General features: G+C 44.8%; 1 protein-coding gene across 3 annotated transcripts in view; it reads left to right on the forward strand.

Moving 5' to 3' along the window:
• ARHGAP31 (Rho GTPase activating protein 31) overlaps positions 1–16,898 on the forward strand; it is a 113,183-nt gene extending 96,285 nt beyond the window's left edge. For 2 of the 3 annotated variants that reach the window (XM_058555838.1, XM_058555839.1), the window contains 2 exons: positions 6,184–6,464; positions 9,624–16,898. In XM_058555838.1, the coding sequence (XP_058411821.1) occupies positions 6,184–6,464; positions 9,624–12,059 (2,717 nt within the window). In that variant the 3' untranslated portion in view covers positions 12,060–16,898. The remainder of the gene's footprint in view (positions 1–6,183; positions 6,465–9,623) is intronic. The other variant, XR_009222225.1, reaches the window with a different exon arrangement.
• Positions 16,899–22,876: the final 5,978 nt, after the last annotated feature.

Raw genomic sequence — 22,876 nt, forward strand, 5'->3', positions numbered from 1 at the left:
CCAACAAATGCTCATTGTGGTTTGTTTGTTTTTTTTAATTTCTTTTTTTTTTTTAATTTTACTTATTTATTTATTTCCCCCACAAAGCCCCAGTAGATAGTTGTATGTCATAGCTGCACATCCTTCTAGTTGCTGTATATGGCTCACGGCCTCAGCATGGCCAGAGAAGCGGTTCCTCGGTGCGCGCCAGGGATCCGAACCCGGGCCACCAGCAGCAGAGCGCACTTAACCGCTAAGCCACGGGGCCGGCCTGCTCATTGTGGTTTAAGAATATTTCTATTTCAGTTAATATGAGCTGACTTTTTTGGAGCACCGACTGTGGTGTCAGGCACTGTCCCAAGTGTTCTACATGCATTATCTCATTTCTCCTCACAACCACCCCAAGAGGTACAGGTAATTACTCTTATCCCCATTTGCTTAGAGAGGCATCGGGTAACTTGCCCAATGACTCATAGCAAGGAAGTAGGAAAACCAGGACTTTAATCCAGACTAAAAAATTCATGCTTTTAAGCACTCCACCAGGCTCCCTCACATGTTTGCTCTGAGCTGTGAGTTACAAAGGTTGTTAAGACATGATCCCTTCACCCAGCAAGCTCACAAACTAGGAAAGGAAACTGAAACTCTGCACCAAAGCAGCCCAGGATCGGCCTGTGGAAGTAGCAGGAGAGTGTCCTTGGGCTTTTTGAACGAGGGAGGGCCTAGGTACTTGATGTATCATGAAAAAATGTTTCAGAAAGGACTGCAAGAGCACCAAGACGAGCCAGTCCCCTCAGGAGGACTCCAGGAAGGCTTCTCAGAAGAGGTGACATTTGGGCTGGCCTTGATAAATGAGTAGGATTTCTCCATACAGAAAAGATGGGAAAGGACATCCAAGGCCGAGAAGCAGCTGAATATTGTGGGAAGTTCATAGGTTTTGGACCTCGACTGGGCTGATTCAGATTCCAGCTTTGCCACTTTTTGGCAATATGCCAGTGGGCAGTTGGTTGACATCTCTGAGCCTGTTTCTCATCTGCAAAGCAGGGGTGGCTCCTGTCTCAAGGGCCGGGGTGAGGTCTGAATGGGAGAATGTCCATAAAATGCCTACTCATGGTGTGGCTCACAGAAGATGCTTGATAAATATTAGTCCTTTTCTCCTCCCCCTTCTCTTGAAGATGGGGGCACAAGATGAGCAGAAGCTCAGGGGCGTCAAGTGATACCCTGTCTGGAGAATGCTCCATGGGCTGGTGTGTGTGTGGAGCAGGGTGAGGGCCAGCAGAGGAAGTGAAGTCTTTGAGGATGAAAGTGTTTCCAAAGCTTTTTGTGTGAATGATTATCCTCTCCAAGGAGAGGGTCCCTGGGCCCAAGGGGTCTTTTGCAGACAGCCTGTTATCTTTTTTTCCCTGTCTCCTTCCTTCTCTCTGTAAAGAACAGAGTTTATATTAAATTGGTCTGGGAAAGACACTAGTGGAGCCTCCAGCTGCCTCCCTGCCTGTGCCCAGTGGCAGTCAGGGCAGAACGAGGGACCTTGTGGGAGGCAGTTATGCAGATCTAGGACCAAGGGCCAGAGGGAGATGCCCAAAGGTTCAGGGCCAGTAGGCCCCTCACCCTTCTCTCTGATGGGGTTAGGTTAACTTAAGTGTCTCATCGCCTTCCATAATTATTTCAAATGGAGAACTTCACCTTCCTTAATAAAATATTTTTTCTTTCTTTTGTGCAGTAGCAGTGGGTAAGAAAAAAAATTAAAGATCATTTTTTAGGTTACCTAATTAAAATTTTTCGACACTCTAGTCAAACCAATTCTTCCACTTTTGGCCAATCTAGGTGAAATTCCAATGCAACTCAAAAAGTAAGAGATGTCAAGTAAGTATTGCACTTTAACTAAAGTGTTCACAATGAAAAAATTAATAGCTCCAAATGAAAAAAATAAAGGAGTATTCAATCATTATTATTAATGATTATAAATTATTAATCATCATAATTTTTTTTTTCTTACCTAATTCAAGGCTATGTCTTGCTAACCTCAATCCTTGGAGTTAGGGGGAGAAGGACCACAAACTGGATCTTTCTGAACGTGAAAGAAGAGCTTATGGGCTGACTTAACAGCTACAACTAACACTTTCTGCTTCCCCTTGCAGAAATTATTAAAGGGAGTTCAGAGTAAGCATATAGCTTTAAGGAAACCTGATAAATGAAAATGCAGAGCTACCCTTAGAGATGTTAGGAGTTGCTTCATTCTTCTACTGAAGAATTTACAAAAGAATTCTTTTAAATAGTTATATTATAGTGCATCTGAAATATGAGTTACCTATAAAAATTTGTTTTGCCCAATTATTTTTTTAACCAGAAGCAGCCTATCTCATAAACCCACGGTTCTACCAGTTAAGGTAGAGGCCAAGTTGCTCTAACATAGAGAACCAAAACCACAGTGGCTCAAACAAGATAGAAGTTGAGTTCTATGTTATACGCCAGGGGTAGGTGGCTGTGCTCCAGGAGATCCTGTGGGGTCCCAGGTGTCTTCAGGCATCCCAGGGGTGCTGTCCCTGCCTGCATGGTCAAGGTGGGCTCAACACTCCTCACCTACATTCCCACCTGTGGGAAGGGACTCAGGAGAGGCAGCCAAGCAGCTTCCACTTAGGAATGGACCCAGAAGTTGCACCCATCACTACCACTTCCATTCCACCTGCCGAAACTGACATGGCCACATCTACCTGCAGGGGAGGCTGAGGAAAGTTGTCACTAGCTAGAAAGCCACGTGCCCAGCTAATACCTTGCAGGTAGGGAAGGTTCTGTTTCTAACTAAAGAAGAAGAGAATGGATATTAGGTGACAATTAGCAGTCTCTGCCCCCATGGTCACCCACTTTGTGCATAGCGTGGCCTGTGCTGGGAACCCGACAATGCCCTTCCCTTGTGAGCTATAGAGATTCTTTTATAGCTTAGAAGTATCCTGCAAATCGTCAATCAGCAAAAGTTTATTGGACTTATAGGCTCCTAGCAGATAATTTCTAGAAACAGATACCGCCTCTGTCCTGAGGCACTTAACCTAGGGTGGAAGCTATGTAGACGTAAAAAGAAAATGGTAGCCTGATGACTTGGCACCACATGGCTAACAACAGTGAGGGCTGCAGGAAGTGGAGGAAGGAGAGAGTGGTCTGGGAAGGCTCCAAAGAGGGGTTATGAGGTTTATGTTTTGAAGAATGGATTGGGGTGGCCGGCCCCGTGGTGTAGTGGTTCAGTTCACGCACTCAGCTTCAGCGGCCCAGGTTTGTGGGTTCAGATCCTAGGCACAGACCCACACCACTCATCAAGCCATGCTGTGGCGGTGACCCACATACAAAACAGAGGAAGACTGGCAACAGATGTTAGCTCAGGGCCAATCTTCCTCACCAAAAAAAAAACAATGGAGTAGGTTCAAATCACAGGGAGGACCAGAACAAAGAAGTATAAGGCCTGGCAGGAGTAGTAGGAGAAGATGTGGCTGGGCCAGAGTGAGCAGGGCTTTGAGCAGGAGAATGAGTGATCTGAACAAGCTCACAGGACAGGCCCTTCGTCCATGCCTCACTTTAAGAGTCCATATTCATGGTCATGGTCAATGGACAGAAGACCCTGAGGTCTACAAAAAGAGACACTGGCCAACATGTTCAACTAAGAGATCTTAGTAGAATCCTAAAAAGATATTTTTTAAAAATTGCTGATGCATTAGCCTTTTACCCAGAAGTTTCACTTCCGAAAATTTATCCTAAATAAATAGCTTCACAAGTACAAAATGTGTATGCATATCATGGCATTATTTGTAATAGCAAAAGATTGGAAACAACGCAAATATCCATCTTAAGGAGACGAGTTTAGTAAGGAGGGTGCATCTGCACAGCTGAGTCCTGTGGAGTCCGTAGCTTTGGGGGCTCTGCCCCACGTTTCGTCAAGCTCCTGTGCATCTGTGGGGGACAGTTTCTGTGCACACCGAAGGCATCCTATCTCAGGTATCTGCCTTGTGTTTCTGGTTCTCTGCCTCAGGACTTTTCTAAAGATAGGATCTCGCCCAGCCCTTGCTCTAGATGGTCCAGAAGTATGGAGAATTAACTGGGGCAGTCCTTAACCAATAGGAGACAGGAATCGGTGGATTAATGACCCAGCCTGCCACCCTTTGGAGGAATAACTGTGGGGCACATTCCTCTTGGTTCCCCGGAGGGTCACCAGGGATTGAGTCCTGGCTGCTCACTGTTGAGGAGCTAACCAGCTCAATAACATCCTCTTTATTGACTTTTCCTCCATCACTGTCTCACCTCCTCACTCCTGCTTCCTGGGACCACCTTCCAAGTAAGCTACCTGCTGCCAGGACCTTGGCTCAGGCTTCACTTTGAGAGGAACTCAAACGAGGCCACATCCTAAAGAACAATGAATCTCATATACAATATGGCATAGATTTCAAGATATGTTTATAAGGAAAAAAATATGAAGTGTAGAACAGTATACATTATATGCTTCATTTTGTGTAATAAAGGTGGAAAATAAAATATATACAGTACAAGTATCTGCTTATATATGCAAAAATGAACTATGGCGGAATAAACCAGAAATAATAAAAATGGTTATCCCCAAGGAACAGTGGAGGTGTAGAACAGAGTGGAAGCAAAAGGATGAAAGCAAAACTTTTCTTTTCTTTTCTTTTCTTTTTTTGACGAAGATTGGCCCTGTGCTAACATCTGTTGCCAATCTTCCTCTTTTTCTTTTTTCTCCCCAGAGCCCCAGTACATAGTTGTATATCACAGTTGTAGAGTTGTAGCTCTTCTATATGAGACGCTGCCTCAGCATGGCTTGATGAGCACTGAGTAGGTCCACACCTAGGATCCGAACCAGCGAACCCCGGGCCACCGAAGCAGAATGCACAAACCCAACTGCCACACCACCAGGCCAGCCCCCAAAGCAAAACTTTTCTGAGAATACCTTTTTATATAGTTTTAACTTTTGAACTCTGTAGATGTTTTACATATTCAATAATTAAATTAAATTTCAAAAAATAAGCCCACTAAGTGGTGGGCAGAGGAAAAGGGCACTATTGTCAATTCTGAAGCATTGTTAGTTCAGACGTCAGGAAGCTGTCTCCAGGTCTGACTGAGTTTCAAGCTGGCACTGTGGTGAGACACCTTGAGTTAAGTCACCAGTGTAACCAGTAGCAATGAGCTTAGTTTGTTCTTAACCAATAAACCTTGAGCGTGTGCTGTATGTTAGACACTAATAGGTGCTTTGCCTCCATCATCTACTTTATCCTCACACAGCCCTGCAATGTATTATTATGTATTATTAAGCCGTTGTACCAAGATTACAAGATTCGTTGAGAAACTAGAATGTGAACTCAGATTTCTTTAATTCCAATGTAAATAATAATAACATTATTGAGGATCTGCTATGTACCCAGCACTGTCCTAGGTACTTAGTCTTTACTCTACACTGTGAAAACAGCCTTATACAATGAAATGGGACCTTCACCATGCAATGCAGTACAGGCCAAAATTGAGGTCTGTACCCTCTCCCCTGCCTTGGTAGATGTTTAAGCCAGAGCTTAATCACTTTAGATATGTCCAAATCGATGCACAGATAACCCCTGGGAAGAGTCACACAGGAATCTGTCAATCATAATCATAATACATCTTTAGGGCTTGGTGTAAATAACAGATTCCTGTGACCTTAGGCAAGAAGCCTGACTTCTCAGGGTCTGAATTGACTAATCTCTGAAATGGAAGATTGGATTAGAGCAGGATTTCTCAACCTTGGCACTATTGACATTTTGGGCTGGGTAATTCTTTGTTGTGGGGGCTGTCCTATGTTTTGTAGGATATTTAGTAGCATCCCTGGCTTCTACTCACTAGATGCCAGTAGCCACTCCCCCTACCCAGTTGTGACAACCAAAAATGTCTCCAGACATTGCCAAATGTGCTTTGGGAAGGGGAGGAGCAAAATCATCCCCAGTTGAGAACCTCTGGACTAGATGATCTTTGAGGTCCCTCCCATCTCTGACAGTCTGTGACTCCGAGATCTGAGGACAGGGCATTGCTAGGAGAAAAGGGTAAAGAATGTGATGGGCCAGTGAGCTGGGAGAATTCCCTCCATCCTTGTGAAGCAGGACTAGTCCAGGACAGTGAATGTGCTGGGAATGGCCTCTCTTGAAATGAATCTCCTTCAGCTGATAACTCTCATCCTCATTGCAGCTTCTGGACCTAAGAAGGTGGTTCTCGAGGATGCCAAGCCAGCACCTGAAGCCATGAGGACAGTGGAATGCAGCAAAGGCCCTTCCCTGGAGCCAGGTGCCCAACTGGAGGAGAAGAAAACCTCAGAAGTCTCCCTGGGCTCTCAGCATTCAAGTGAATTAGAGAAGAGGCTGGATCCAGACAAGGCGGTGGAGGAGAGTCGAGAGGCTGGCCAGATGGAGTCCAGTGCTCTGCAGGAGAGCCCCCGGGCCAGAGCCGAAGCAGTGTTTCTCCATGAGATGGTAAGGTGGACTCACTGCCTGGTCCATCCAGTAGAGTCCTCTTTTTCCCGAGGTCTCTTGGTACAGCTTAAAGTAGATTTATTTACTTATTTTGGGGGGAAGAACCAGTTTCTACCAAAGGGACTTTAGGAGATAATCTTTTAATCAGGTCTAGGATTTTGTGCAGTGGACTTTTCAGAGGTCCTATGGTAATGGGAAGGAACCATCCAGCTCAGATTCTCTAGGTCAGACTCAACTCTATTTCTGACCAAACGTCACCATAAACCAGTAACATGTCTTTAGGATGTAATCACATTCAATCCTGAAAGCAGCACAAAACCTACTTGTCATATCCTGGTCTCACATATGGTGACCATTCTTGGGTCCAGCTCTCTTCTTCCAGACATCCCAGATGGACAGTTGTCTATGCTCGTTTGTAAAATCTTCTGAAAGATTTCCAGGATCCATTTCTTCCCCCTATGGCTTCTGGAGAAGTTATAACATGATGCCAGAGCTTACTAAACCTCTTTCACTTTTTAGAGGTGAATTTTCCAAGGTTTTATGGGATGTCCTAGCATAAGATGAAGGTACGAGGAGGTTTTCCAGTGACATCCAAGGAGGAGTCCTGCATTTGGGGGGCAGCTCTGTGACCTGGAGGAGTGCGCTAAAGGGGAAAAGGAAACTCTTTGCCCTTAACTTGCTTCCAGGAACGTGGTTTCTGGGGGATGCACAGAAGGCCCACGTACTAGGAGTTAGGGCAGTGCAGGGCACCATAGTGGCCTCATGAGGGCTGAATCAGGGTCCTTGTAAGACGTGTTTGCATTTGCAGAAGGAGAAGGATGCACAGATTATTATGGGGATTGAATTCTGGTAGGGATCAAGTGTAAATTGCTTTGAGAAGCAGATACACTTAGTGCTGGAAGGAGGACCAGCTGGATTCATGGGAACAAGTAAAGGTATCAGTTCATTCATTCATTTAAAAACATGTATTAAACACCTACTTTGTGGCAGGCACTCTGTAGAGCACTGGGATGACTGCAGTGTGCCAGATGCTCACCGTCCCTGCCTTCTTGGAGCTGACAGCTTAGTAGGTGAAAGGTCATTAAACAAGTGATTTCTAGAGTGATATGGAAGTACAGAGTTCTGTAAGAGCATATAACAGGAGGACCCAACCTAGTTGGAGGGACAAGGGGAGTCACAAGGGTCCGGGAAGCCTTCTCTGAAGAATAGACATTTAGACTGAGAACTTAGCTAGAAGAAAGGGGCAGGGGGCCAAAAAGGAAGAGAGAGACTCCCAGGTAGAAAGAACAATGTGCCATGAATCTGAGGTAGGAAAAAGCACAAAACAGTCAAGGAACGAGAACCAAGCCGGAGAACGGGCAAGTGGACAAGAGAAAGTGAGGTTCAGAGGGAACAGGAGCCACGTCAGGCAGGGCAGCTTGGAAGGATTTGGAGATTAACCTAAGGGCAATGGAAACTCTTTTGATTTGTTCAGAATTTTATGTTTTAAAAGTCACTCTATTCTGTGAGGAGAAGAGCAAAGAGGAGGCAAAGAGCAAAAGAGGAGAATACCAATTAAGAGGCTAGTATGTGGCAGACCAAGTGAGAAAAGATGGTGGCTTAGACTAGGGTGGGGACAATGGAGATAGAAACGGAAGGCTTTAAGAGCTATTTGGAAGGTAGAGGGAACAGGACCTGGTGAAGGATGGAATAGCGAGTGAGGGAGAAGGAAGAGTCAAGGACGCCCCATAGGTTTCTGACCTGAACAGAGATGAACTATGGTCCACTTACCGAGATGGCAGAGAGTGGGGTGCAGGGGAGTTTAGATGTTCATTTATTCATCTAAGTGTATTAATTTCTTAGGAAGAGATCAATAATGTAGGTGCTGAGGAGACTAAAGAGATGAGTAAAAGGCTGCCCCTGCCCTGAAGGAGGGCAGAGCCTAGTAGACAAAATAGACATGTACACAAATCAATGCAATACAGTAGAGTCAGATCTCAAAAATATCCCGGCCTTCTGACCGAGTAATCTGACACCTGGAGAGTTATCTGAAGGAAATAACTCAAAAAAAACCCCAATGAATTCATTTCAATTCAACAGTCTCTTTATTGAGCAACTAGTCACAGTATGCCAGGCACCATTCAGTCTTGAGGAATCAAAGATGAATGAGCACAGTCCCTGACCTCAAGGAGCTCACAGTCCATTGGGAAAGCTAAGACAAGCATCGAATTCACTGTAATATGAAAACACATGTCATCAGAGCCAGGTGAGAAGTGATGTCAGGCTGGCAGCTGGTCAGACTTCTCAGAGAGGCCCTCACCCCCACAGGATGGAAATGCCTCCCCAGACTGCTTCTCCTTTGGACCAGAAATGAAAGGAACTGAAATTTATTTCCTTGGCCCCAACCAGAGCTCCCTTCATCCCCTTCCTGACTGCAGCTTTGGGCTTTGTGTAGAGAAAGCGAGGAGTTGAGAAGAACAAAGAGAAGCTGGACTTGAGGGGAAAAAAGGATAGCAAACAAGATGGAGGAGGAGGCAGCCCGTCACATTCACGGCGGTTACCTGTGGGTAGTAGAAATACAAGATTTTGCTGTTTTTGTATTCTCCTTTCTTTTAATATGTATTAATTTTTTCCGCGTGGAATATTTTCTTTGGTAAAAAGAAAAAAAACTATATTTATTTATTTGGAAAGTAGGTGTCAGGGCGAGTTAACATTTTCATTCCACCGGGAGGATCTCGTTCTTGTGCGCCAACCAGTAAACCTGAGGTGAAATGAGTCCAGGGTTGGTAAGACAGCAGCACAGAGGGATGGATCGCTTATGTTCTGGTGTAGACAGAGCTGGATTTCACCCCCGTCCTGCTGCTGTGTGACTGAGGTAAATTATTTAATCTACGTGAACGTAAGTCTCCTCATCTCTAAAATGGGAGTAAATTATAGTGGTAGTTAGCTCTTAGGGTTGTTGGGAAAATTAAACAAGAAAATACAGTTAAAGCATGTTGTGGCACATGGTAATAAGCCCTGAATAAACACCCACAGTTATTACTCATGCTGTGTCCTTTATTTGCTGAGGTAGCAGAGCCTCACACTGCTCCAGCCCCTTCTGTCTCACTAGGAAACAGTGGGGATCTCAGCGCCGAGAGTTCTTGGTTCTAAGATAATCAGTTTCTTGATGTTTTTCAGGATGAAGATGATCTGGCCAACGCCCTGATGTGGCCCGAGATTCAACAGGAGCTGAAAATTATTGAATCTGAGGAAGAACTCTCTGTTTTGCCACCTCCTGTTCTAAAGATCAGCCCCACTCAGCCAATTCTGGAGTCCAGTCCAGGGCCTTTTGCTTCCCTGGAGCCTCTTGGGAGCTTGTCTTGTGGCTCCGCCCCAGCTCCAGGCCCCATCCCCCTGGAGGAGTGGACTAGGGATCCAACCAATCAGAGCACACAGGGGGCGTCCACAGCAGCCAATAGAGAAAAGCCCGAGACAAGCAGCAGCCTCCACAGATCCGAGCCGGAGAAGGGCCAGCGCCCAGACCCCACCAGCCTGGCTCCTCTGGAAATAGTGCCCTTTGAGACGGTTTCTCCACAAGCGAAGGTGGAGGTGGGAGGCCGAGGGAATCTGTCTCCTGTGCTCCCGCCTGCTCCTCCCCCTCCAACTCCTATGGAGGAGTTGCCTCGAGTCCAGCTATCAGAGGGCAGCCCTGAGGGAGAAGATTCATCCAGGAATTTGAAGACAAATCCGTATACAGACCAGCTGAAGTCCAACGGCAGCCCTGGGGTCCCCAGTCTTTGTCAGGGAGAAGAGCCCTCTCCAGGACAAAGTGAAAAGCAAAATTCAAAGGATGCTGCTCCTGAGAGAAAAGGCTCTGGTTTTCCAAGCCCCGCAAGGGAGGTTGAGATCTCCCCACAAGGAGAGGGGGATGTCACCCATTCAGTACAGGAGCCCTCAGACTGTGACGAAGACGACACTGTGACAGATATTGCCCAGCATGGCCTGGAGATGGTGGAGCCCTGGGAGGAGCCCCAGTGGGTGACGAGTCCTCTTCACTCCCCAACTCTGAAAGATGTGCAAGAGGCCCAGATGCAGGGCCCCCAGGGCCACCGATTGGAGAAGAGGGTTTCCCACAGGCCCAGCCTTCGCCAGAGCCATTCTCTAGATAGCAAAACCACAGTTAAGAGCCAGTGGACTCTTAAGGGTCCCTCCTCCAGCAGCTGTGCTAATCTTGAAGCAGAGAGGAATTCTGACCCTCTGCAGCCCCTGGCATCCAGGAAAGAGATTACTGGATGGGATGAGAAAGCCCTGAGGTCCTTCGGAGAGTTCTCTGGCCTGCAAGAGACAGAAGTTCTTCCCAACCGGAAGGGATCAGGTGGTTTGCAGCCCAAACCAGCGGAAACCAGCCCTGTCAGCCTAGCAGAGGGAAAGGAACTGGGGACACACCTGGAGCACTGCAACCCTCAGATTGAGCAAGGTGGTGTTCCTGGGCCAGAGAGCAGCAAGGAGAGTTCCCCTAGCGTGCAGGACAGTACCTCACCTGGAGAGCATCCCCCAAAGATACAGCTAAAGAGCACTGAGTGTGGGCCCCCAAGAGGGAAAAATAGGCCTTCTTCCCTCAACTTGGACTCTGCCATTCCCGTCACTGACCTCTTCCGGTTTGAGAATGTGGCCTCATTTGGTTCACCTGGAATGCAGCTCTCTGAGCCAGGAGACCTGAAGTTCACATGGATGACCTCATCTCACTGTAAAGTAGACCCCTGTAGGGTTTACTCCCAGGACCCTCAGGACCCGGACATTGTGGCTCATGCCCTGACAGGCCGCCGTAACTCAGCTCCCGTGAGTGTGTCAGCTGTGAGAACCTCCTTCATGGTCAAAATGTGCCAGGCCAGGGCAGTCCCAGTCATCCCACCCAAGATTCAGTACACACAGATCCCACAGCCCCTGCCCTCTCAGAGCTCAGGGGAGAATGGGACTCAGCCTCTGGAAAGGAACCAAGAGGAACCCGGCTCAACTGGTGGGACCTCTCAGAAACCTGCCGAAGGTGATTCCCTCTCGTCCTTGGAAAGCCCAAAGGAAGAGAAACCAAAGCAAGATACAGGAGCTGTTGAGTCCTTGCCAATGGATGCCACTGCATCCTGCATGTGCGAGGGACCCACCCTTTCTCCAGAACCAGGTTTGGCTAACCTGCTCTCCAGCCAGGATGCGGTAGTGCAATGCAGAAAGCGCACATCAGAGACAGAGCCATCTGGGGACAACCTTCTTTCTTCAAAAATAGAGCGACCATCAGGGAGTTCTAAGCCTTTCCACAGGTCAAGGCCAGGAAGACCTCAGAGCCTAATCTTATTCAGTCCTCCTTTCCCCATTATGGACCACCCACCCCCCTCATCCACAGTGACAGATTCCAAGGTCCTGCTGTCCCCTATCAGAAGTCCCACCCAGACAGTTTCTCCTGGTCTTCTTTGTGGGGAGTTGGCAGAAAACACGTGGGTCACACCAGAAGGGGTTACACTTAGGAATAAAATGACCATCCCTAAGAATGGCCAGAGACTGGAGACCTCAACCAGCTGTTTTTACCAGCCCCAGCGGAGATCAGTGATTCTGGATGGAAGAAGTGGGAGGCAAATAGAATGACATCAGTTCACATGCTGGTGTCTGAAAAAATGTCATGATTCGTCTGGAAGTTATTACAGGGGCAACTTGCCATTATTCCAGGCACGGGTTATCCAAGTTTGGGCTTATTTTGGCCTCTTCTCTTTCTTTAGTCTTTTGACCATTTGTTAATTAGTCCATTTGCCAGAAGAGAAGTCAAGAGAAGGACCAAAAGATGAAATTTAAACAAGTCTGTATGAGCAGGCAGGGAAAGGTCAGGTGAGGGAAGAGGATGTCCTCCAATGAGGTTTGAAACTTGTGAGTTGCATTACTCCCCCATCGCCATTATCTGTTGCCATGGAGAGCTGGGTGTGATTATGTCTTTTGAAAGAAAGAGAAGTCTTTTGCCTGTGTTGGAAAATGTTGCTATTGAGGTTTGAAGGCCTCCTATTTACTTCATGCTTTTTAATGCTCTTTAAAGCATGTGTTCTTTTAGACCAGTGTTCTGATAAGCTTTGTAAAAGTATACTATCCAGAATAGAAAAGTATACTATCCAGAAAAGTATACTATCCAGAATAGAAAAGTATACTATACAGAAAAGTATACTATCCAGAATAGAAAAGTATACTATGCAGATTCGGAAATGCAAACTAACATACACTTAGTGAGTGAATTTACCCGTACTCTTTCCCTGGAACGCTTGCAGATCTGTCCAAGATGGCTCCACACTCCAGCATAGAAAATCAGAATCTATACTCAAGAGCAAACTCGGAGACTGGCACAGTCCAAGAAGACTTTCTGGCTCTGGCTTTTATTAATTTGGGACTCCAACTGCCGCTACGCTGACCTCTGATTTATAAATCCAGTAGCTGGGCAGGGTGGGGGCTGAGCTGAGGCTCACCTCAACGAAATGTGCTGAATCTTCATTTAGGTATGCAATAGTGAAGTGATCTGCTTTCTTCCCAATATCAGAGTCCAAGAACAAGATGTCTTCATAGAGAAAAGCCTCACACATAGGCAGCAAACACCTCTAGCTCAGCTTTACTCTCCTTCCACACTAGGCTGGGACCAGCAGTACAGGAGGGGGTAAGGGAGGAGCCCTAGCAGGCTAGCCATCGGTACTGCTTGGTGACAGCTGCCCATCTTGACAATGTGTTTCATTTTAGCCAGTGGGTACATCCCTTTCTCCCTCTCCTTCCATTGCTCAGAGCAGATTTGAGGGACCCCTCTCCCTTCCATAATCCCCCTCATCCACCACCCACCCCAGGCACTCAGACTTGTTCCTCTCCTGTCTATATGCAAGCAGAAGCAATAAACTAATCTGATTTTATTTGTTATTTAGAATTTCAAATGGTTCTTTCCTTTTCAGCTGGAGAGAGGAAGGAAAACTAATATACCCTGCTGGCAGATTTTTGGTGCTATCCTACGAAGGCCTTCACAGGAGCCCTTCTCATGGCAAAACCCTTCAGGGTATCAACACTTTCAGACCTTCTAAGACAACTATGTTGTATGAGAAACAAAGATAAATAAGACCTATTTTTAGCCCTATGCACCTCTTCTCAGGTTCAAGTCTGGCTAAATTCTGTCCAGAAGCTCAGTCATTGCAGAAATTTCTCTAAGGGCTGGCAGTACCTCTGGGAAGACCTCACAACCAAGACTGGTGCTGGGCTGGGTAGGGGCTGAGCTGAAGTTACCTCCTCCAGTGAGAAATTGGATGCTGATGCCTGCAACGGATACATACATATTCCTCTCTCCCTTCTTCCTGATAAGCCTTACAGTTTTGAAATCTTGTCCCATACCTTTTAAGCCAGTGTCCCTGGCAGAGATAACTGGTGGGCCAGCTGATAAGTTCTGCTTTCAGAGGGCACTGAGATGAGCGAGCAAGGGGAGCGGTGAATAGGCCTTTGGTCAGTGTTTTTCCATTCTCATTGGGAACAAGACATTATACCAACAGCCAATGAGATGTCAACCCATAAGAAAAGTCCTAGGGTATAGCATTTCTCCCTCCTGGGCAGGCAAAGTGAAGAAATACAGTGGTGACAGATGAGGAAGACCATGTTCAGGAGGTGTGAAAAGTACATTCCTGCCTTATCAGAAAATGTAGCAGACAGGCTTTGTGTCAATCTCAGTGCACTGTGGTGTCTACGCTCTGATAAGGACTGTGTTCCAGTTAGAATGTGAGAAGGGGAAGGAGCCGCGCTTTGCTTCACCATCAGAACTCTGAGCCGAGTAATGAAATATTTAAACTATTTTATGATTATTTTAAATTTTTGTTTGTAACACTTAGAGGATATATTTTTATTTGGGGATAGACTGAGAAGCTACCATTTACATATTAACAAGTGAGTTCAATTTGAGGCGCCTACGTAGATTTATTAAATGGCTGCCATGTTCCTTAGACTCCGACATCTTTCATTTGTAGCATCTTCTTCAGGAGTGTGGGTGTGTGGATGTCATCATGAGACACAGTGACAACTGTCTAGAGATATTCGATACTCTGAGCTTTCCTAGTCAGTCAATCCAGAAGGCCTTGGAATCTGACTCATCTTCTCAGTCAGTGTCTGGCTGCTAAAGTGTGGATCTCTCCTTTGACTATTTTCCAGCCTATCAACTGTAACAAACATTCATAAACTTCCTATGGACCAGGGCTAGCCTGGGGCTGATGAAATTCCATTCTGTGACAAAAGTCATTACATTTTTCCCCTGAAATTGTTCCCCAAAATGACCTTAGATTACCAATTTGGTCACCCACTTGGGACTGAAAAATGAAACCCCCTCAGAATGGCTGGATGGGAATCAGATTGCCTGCTTACATCCAGGGGAGGGACAGAATGGGTGCTGCTGTTTTTAGGAGGATCTACACAGTGCCCTAGAAAGGGCTGCAAAATCAGATTCTCAAAGGGCGCCTTCAAGTCAACCATCAGTCCTCTAAATGGGGGTGGCTGATTTAAAACGTTGAATTTGAAGTGAAATGCATGCATGTTCTAATGTTTTCTTTCAGTGTTAATGATTGCTTAAGAAGATAATAACCTATATTTATTGGCTAAATGGCCCTCCCAGGCCAACTATGTTTTTCTTCTTTTTTGCCAAAATGGACCAGATAGAGGGAATTTGGTTTTTATCCTCTGCTTCACATAGAATATGAAGAAACTTGACCAAGAACCACATTAAGACACTGATAGCCTAATCTAAGCTCTAAAATTCAAAATATTGGCCAAGTCAAAATTCTGGATCCTGGGGAAATTAAAAATGTAAACATCATCATCCTCAACAAATCATATTAAGAGCTTAGTAATATTGCACGGGGTACCTTAGAACTCTGAAATCCTTGAAGATTCTAATGAAAAAAGGGAGAGAGGGATGGTAGCAAATGAAACAGCCTATAAACAACCAGGAACAAGATTTAGAACCATTTAGTTATGAAATGAAAGCGAAGTGGAAAAAATGTTGCAACCAGCATCTTCAAATAGGATTGTTAATAGTGTTCAAGTTACCTATTGACTTTAGTCAAATTAAACACAATTGCAAGTCCAATAAAAGGTGATAGGGAGACACTCAGGCATTGAGAATTTTGCTTTGATCATTTAAAAAATTAGAGATTGGTAACTAAGAATAAATAGTTCTGAGGTTTTCCGTGGTCTTAATTGGTTTGGTTGTGAAGTCCTGTTGGATCTCTGCTAAAGAGCCAGGTAATATCAGCGTTCCATACTCCTTGAGAGGGGCTTTGAGAGACTGCCATCATCACAAAATGGGTGTACTCCTGTTGATGATGAAGTCACAGGTCCAAGACAAACTGTTACTTTCCTGTCTAATGTTTAGCACATGATAATCACATTTGACTAAAATTGGGTGGGAGAGTTATTTGTCTACACAGGCCTTGTGTTCTTGCCTGGAGAGGGGTACTGGAGAACGCGAGATTCGTTTGTCCAGGATTGGAATGGAGAGGTCAAGGGAAGGTCCAATTCTCACCAGGATTGATTAGGGCCATATTCTACCATGGCCTGTCCTATCTGATGACAACATGAATCTTGGGGTTAAGTGTCGCCAGGAGTATGATTTTACACACTTCCAGCAGGAGGGTCAGCTCAAAATGTGGGATGATAAAGAATGTGTCCTCCTCTGTCAACACTGTTTCTAGTAAAGTCAGGCCAGAAGAGGGCGCAAGCACCTTTCCAAGCATGGAGAGGAATGGGAGATGGTATAAGGGTGATCGCCTGAGATCAGTGTCAGTCTAGATAGTATAAAATTGGGGGCCACCACTGATTGACTGGCACACAGTAGATCATTTAGTAGCCTTGTGGTTCATGAGCAATGCAGGGATCACTTCTCTATGAGGATGAAGGAGGATGTAGCTAAACATAAGAAACCCACGAAGTACGTAGCCATGTGTTTTACTGGATGAATCGCAATGCTTTGCAATAACTTAATGCCATAGTACTTCCTGGCTAATAATTCCGCAAGGTAAAGCACTTTTTCAAAGGAGTCTATTAGAAAGCCACATGATCTCAGCTGTTTGTTGAGCTTGACAAGTATGTTTCCAAAGATATAATCAAAATGTTTTTCTATTGATTAAAAAATATATAAATATTAAACTTATCCATAGAGACATTTAAGTGTAATTAAAACAGATTGTTATGCTTTAAAAAATGTACTCTAATAAATGATATAAAATATAATGCTTATGATGGCACTATGAACTAGAGGAGGACATGGGGTCATCAAAATCAATAATAGGAAAAGTAGATTATATGCATCAGGCTCATTGTTCTAGTTTGTTCTGTTTGACATCATTTTTTATTACTTCAAGGTTTGGTCTCACAGCAAAAGTCCTGATGATTTGTTTCTGTAAATTTTTCTTATTTTTGTTATTTTACATCTTAATAATGGTCAGATATTTACAACTTCAAGCTTACTGTTGCAATCAGATGTCACCCAAGATACCCAGTATAAATCAGTGGATATTGTAATGAAAAATGAGAAGGAAAAAAAAGCAATTGCTTCTCAAAATACCACAGCTTAAGGAGTTATGTGGGCCCATTTACACAGATGTGAACCCAATTTTTCCATTACTTGAATCAATCAAGGGGGGACTATTCTTTGAGTGATTATGCTAATGATGCTCTGGGGAAAAAAGCAAAAGTTTGCTATCCTGGTATATATTGTCACACAAAAGGGGGACGGGAGGGGGCCAGCCTGGTGGCATAGTGGTTAAGTTTGTGCACTCTGCTTTGGCGGCCTGGGGCTTGCAGGTTCGGATCCCGGGCGTGGACCTACACACCGCTCATCAAGCCATGCTGTGGCAGGCATCCCACGTATAGGGTAGAGGAAGATGGGCACGGATGTTAGCCCAGGGCCAATCTTCCTCAGCAAAAAGAAAAAGGTGGGGGGAGGGAATGTTCAGTGGGTTGAAATGACAGACCCTTACAAAAACTATCATGCAACCCAGGCTCACAACCTGGTGATATTTGCAGTGAAAAATACCATTGCCGAGGGGATACAAATACTAGCATTTTGGCAACAATATTCTATTTAGAACTTGACACTACTCAGGCCTGCTCCTGTGACCCTTCACTACTGCCCTAAATGTCTTTTTCTCCTATATACTCCCAGATGCCCTCTCCTCTGTTTCTCTCTCCTGAATCCTGTGCCCACTGCCCTCAACTGGCAACACACAGTCCCCCTCACTCCTAATCTTTCCCACAATTCCTCTGGAGTCCTTCTCTCCTTACAGCCTCCTCACTGAATGCTGCCTCCACTTCCTAGGCTTCAATAAAACTTGACACTCCCTTGAGGACACTTCTTTCTTGGCACAAAAGGCTGCACATTTTCTTCCATGTTGCACAGACTGCAAAGAGCCAAGAAAACGTCCTCCAGTTTCCCACTTGCAGTTCTGCAGCATTGCATCTTTCCATCTTGTACAAAAATCTCTTATTACCAAAATGTATGGCATCCAGCTATTTTAACTTTTACCCTTCTTTGTGGCCACGATGTAGTCCATGTCCCAGACTTCCCAGTCTTGGCACCAGGCTCCCTGTTTCCTCTCTACCTCATGTCCTACCATCATTCTGGATGACTTCAATGTTCCTGAGGAAAACCCATCCAACACCCTTGCCACAAGTGCTTACAGCTTATACTTCTACTCAATTTTGGCCATTTTCTTCCAGGGTTACACATCAGGCTGTTTCACAACCCAAAACTCTGTGATCCTAAACTCCCATATTCCATTCTCAGTACTTCTATCCTTACTCCTGTATTCCCTCTACTTGCTCAGATTACTAATGCCTGGCCTACGCCTACTCTTTCTAACAGACAATACCCCCACTAGACTTCATTCTTCCTTTCCTGGCCCTGCCAGACCCCAAGGTGCATCATCTCAGCTATTCTCACCAGCACCCTTAACTCCCTTGACCTCTAGACCTTTAGCCATACCTGCTTGGCAAACATCCAAACGAGGACTCTATCCACCCATCTTCTCTATCCTTTTACTGTGTCTACTGAGTTAGACCAGATAAAATCATAAAACCATGGTATGAGAGCCTTGGAAATTTATGGCTTACCACCTCGTCAGCGGCCTCATTCCGAAATTCACAAAGGATATTCCACTATTCTAAGACCCTCCTAGATGCCTCCCACCCCCAAAAATGATAATTGCTTCTTAACTTTACCACAAGTTTATGCTATCAGATGTGTTTCCTCCACTTCCTGCTGCTACTTCCCCTTATCCATCTATGTGTGTACCTAACCTCCCTCCTAGCTCAGAGGAAGTGCTATTCCTCTTCCCAAGGGCTCCCAAGAACCCCTCTTTCCAATTCAGTACTTCTTCACTCCAATTCACTACTCTGGACCAACTGCAACTGACCTCCATCCCCGTTGCTCCATTGAAATTTCTCTTACTAAAGTCACAGTGATCTAATAACCAAATTCAACAGTCAGTTCTCAGTCTCTCGAATATTTGATACTGTTGATCATTCCTTTCTTGAAACTCTAGTTCACCTCATCGTTTGGAATTCCATTTTCTTAATCTTGTTCATTTGAATGCTTCCTCTTCCTCTACGCTTAACTGTTGTTCTTCACCAGAATTCTGTCCTTCCTTCTCTTTTCACTCTACAGTCTGTCCCTATATTACCTTATTCATGCCCATGACTTTTTCTATCACCCAGACAGTAGTGACACCCCATCCCTGCTCCCATTTTCTATTGCATGGACTTTTTAAAATGGTTGGCTAACTGGTCTCCCTGCTTTAAGTCTCATTGACATCCACCCATTCTCCAAACCTGTCCTACATATTGCTGCCAAAGTTGTCTAAACTAGGGTAGTGGTTCTCTTCAAAATCACCTTCAGAGTGTGTTAAAACAGACTTCTGGGCTCCATCCAGAGTTTCGGACTCGGTAGGTTTGGGGTTAGGCTTGAAATTTTCCATTTCTAAAACGTTCCCAGTTAGTGGTGCTGATGCTGCTTGTCCACAGATTACACTTTGAGATCCCTTGACCTGAGAACTCTTCGGGTCATAAGTCCTCAGCTTAAAATCTTTCATTAGCCGTCTTCTGTCTACAAAAGTTTCCAGACTTCCCTCTACTTAAGAATTACCTGAATTGCTTGTGAAAGGTGCATATTATTGGGCCTCACACTAGAAGTTCTGATGCAGTGTCCAAGGATCACCCCTTTGAGAACCTGTGACCTACAAGGTAATAAAGATCCAAACCCCTTAGTGTGGAATTCAAGTCCCTCTGGAATCTCTTCCTTGCACGGCTCTCTAGCATTATTGAACTAGTTATTTTAAAACCTAGTACCAATCCTTGCCTGAGTTTTTGTATATCCTGTTCCCACGGCATGAACCGCCCCCCCATCTACATGGTAAACTCCTAGTCCTCCTTTAAAATGCATCTCGTGTGTTACTGCTGCAGTGAAGCCTTCCCTGACACTGCAGCCTCCAAGCAAAGTTGGTCACTCTCTTTGCTGCATCATCTCTGTATCACGTATGTACTTCCTTTACTCAACACCTTTGTGTTACAATTATTAATTTACTTGTCTGCCTTCTATTAGTTAATGAACTCTGAACATCACATTCTTTGGCAGCCAGCAGCGTCTGGCACATAGTAATTGCTCAGTAAATAGAAATGGAGGAGGAGTGGTGGTGGAGGTAAGATTGACAGGGAGGGGAGGGGAAGAAGCCTACAGAATACAACATGGAATCAGAGTAAATAGGATACTGAAAAACATTTCTATCATGCTCATACCTGTGAACTACCCTCCTCTACTCTGACACTTTTACCCACCTTAAGCCACCCAGACAACTGGTCAAGCTTATCTTTCCTTTTCCAGTATCCCAAGTTCACCTGACTGATCTTTTGCCATACCATTCTTTCCACACACCATTTAATTTCCCAACATATAAACAATTATAAAAAAGGCCCTTCTTTAATGTGTATGCATCTCCTGCTATCACTAAGCAAAGATGGTGTCCTTTCTTTCACATGATCTGTAAGTAATCAAATATACAGGTAACTAGTCATTTTTCTCTCCCCCATCTGAATGTGGCTTCTACAAAGGACAGCTGAAATGAGCAGCAGCGTGTTGAACTGAATAAAGTGTTTTATCTCCCTGACGCTGTCATATCTGGAAGGAGAGGGGGCACTTTGCAGTTCCATTAGTCAAAATTAACTTTTATGTATTTCTCACATTCACTCGTTTGGCCAGCCTGGCATCTGGTCCTCCTGTGCTGCTCCTTTAGGCTACGACCAAGACAGGTCAAACCAGAGGGGGAATCAAGCCAGCTTACAAAGCTAGTCTATAATCCCTAATCAGTTATCAGGGCTACTTTTCAATGATAGAACTAACTTGGGGCCATCTCTTGATGAGACATCTTTGTGCCCAGGCCACCCATTTTGCTCTCAGCTATCACGTACTCTCATCAAAATGATTACTAGTCAGGGGCCGGCCTGGTGGCGTAGTGGTTAAGTTTGCGCACTCCACTTTGGCGGACCGAGGTTCACGGGTTCGCATCCTGGGCGCAGACCTACACACCACTCATCAAGCCATGCTGAGGCAATGTCCCACATACAAAATAAAGGAAGATTGGCACAGATATTAGCTCAGCAACAATCTTCCTCAAGCAAAAAGAGGAAGATTGGCAACAAATGTTAGCTCAGGGACAATCTTCCTCACCAAAAAAAAAAAAAAAGTTTACTAGTCAAAAGAAGCATATCTTCAAGATCCTAAGGAAAGAATATTGAAATGGCAGCTTTCCCAATCTCCCCTTCTCCAAGAACCACCCTATTTGAGCTGAACCACTTTACGAAAAACCACCAATACACTGGTTATCTTGCTGTTTCCAAATACCAAAATTGTTCCCATCTCAGGGGACTGTCTTTGCTGTTACTTTAACATAGAATTCTCCCCAAAGCTATTTATATGGCTCAGTCTTGTTTCATCGTCTTTGCTCAAAAATCATCTCCTCAAAGATGCCTTTTAGCAATGCCATTCCTAGCACTATTTCCGTGCCCTGATTTATTTTCTCTTTACCACATTTATTACTACTACTAGGAGACATTATATTATATATAAACTTATTTACAGCACATTTTGCATCTCCCACCTGCTACACTGTAAGCTCTATGAGGGTACGGCCTGTGCATTTCTTACTCACTGCTATATCCCCAACGCCTAATATAGTGCCTGGTGGTAATACATATTTGTTGAATGGCTGAACAGACTCAGACTGAATGCCAAATAATGTACCTTAAAAAAGAAGGCACAGACATCAAAATATTTAACGAAACGAAGGTGAATTTAAACATAGCAGTCATCTTGAGTAGCTCTATACATACACACCTACAACTCACAATGCTGCCTTTGCTGAAAACCTGTTGGGAACTCTTCTGCAAGAATTGTTTTCAGAGCCAGTTTATGAATTACATGATTGGTCCTTTCACTTCGTAAGTCACATTGTGTTTCACCAAGAGCTTCACAGTGTAAAAAGCCAAACTGTGCACAGAAAACATACGAGAATATATTTCAGGCTCTCAAGACAAGGCCTCAGAAGCTTAGATGACTAGTGACATCAACTGACCAAGTATATCACCTCTCAAGAACATGGACTGAAAAGGGTTAATGCTCACAAACATGAAGGTGCCGGAGTACGAAATTAAAAAGACACGTGGGCATACATCAAGTATCTGAGGACAAAGAGGCCCCTTCTTATATTTCACTTCCAGCCTAACTCCAGACAGGCGGCTGAAGCGCACGGCTGCTAGACGCATTCAACATCGTTTGGCTGAGGACTCACCCGCTGCCCAGTCACTCGGTTTCTTCACCTGCCCACACTCCAGCCCACGTGGCGTGTGCACTCATCTTCTCCCACTGATCCAGCCACACACCCTCTCCTTCACGAGTGTGGGCACTCTAAAGACTTTCTGTCTTAAAAAGTATTATTTCAAACAGCTAACAAAAAAAGGAAAATCTTTAGAGGCAAAAGAAGTGAAAGAACAGGGAAAATGACAGCAAGAGCCTGAGTTTCAGGTAGTAGCTTATTCAAAAATATATTTAAATGTCATAGGGCACAACAGAACGCTGAGTTCCTGCCTCAGAAATGCTTCCTCCCAGTAGGCAACCGTCGAGAATCCCACCCAAGACTATAATCACTCCTTCCTCAATGTATTTCAATACTGTTAGCTAGACAGAAAAAAAGGCAATGGGTGCTGTCAGGCTACTCCACTGATCTCCCTTTCTGTAGCAATAAGGGCAACCGAGGATTAAACATAATGAGAAGGATTGGAAAGAAAGTAGACAACCAAAGGTACTGTGTCAAGTGATATATGAGATGTGTTCATAAATGAATGAGTTATTTCAGAGCCACACA

This window comes from Diceros bicornis, chromosome 15 (genome assembly GCF_020826845.1).
Source record: "Diceros bicornis minor isolate mBicDic1 chromosome 15, mDicBic1.mat.cur, whole genome shotgun sequence".
Lineage (NCBI taxonomy): Eukaryota > Metazoa > Chordata > Mammalia > Perissodactyla > Rhinocerotidae > Diceros > Diceros bicornis.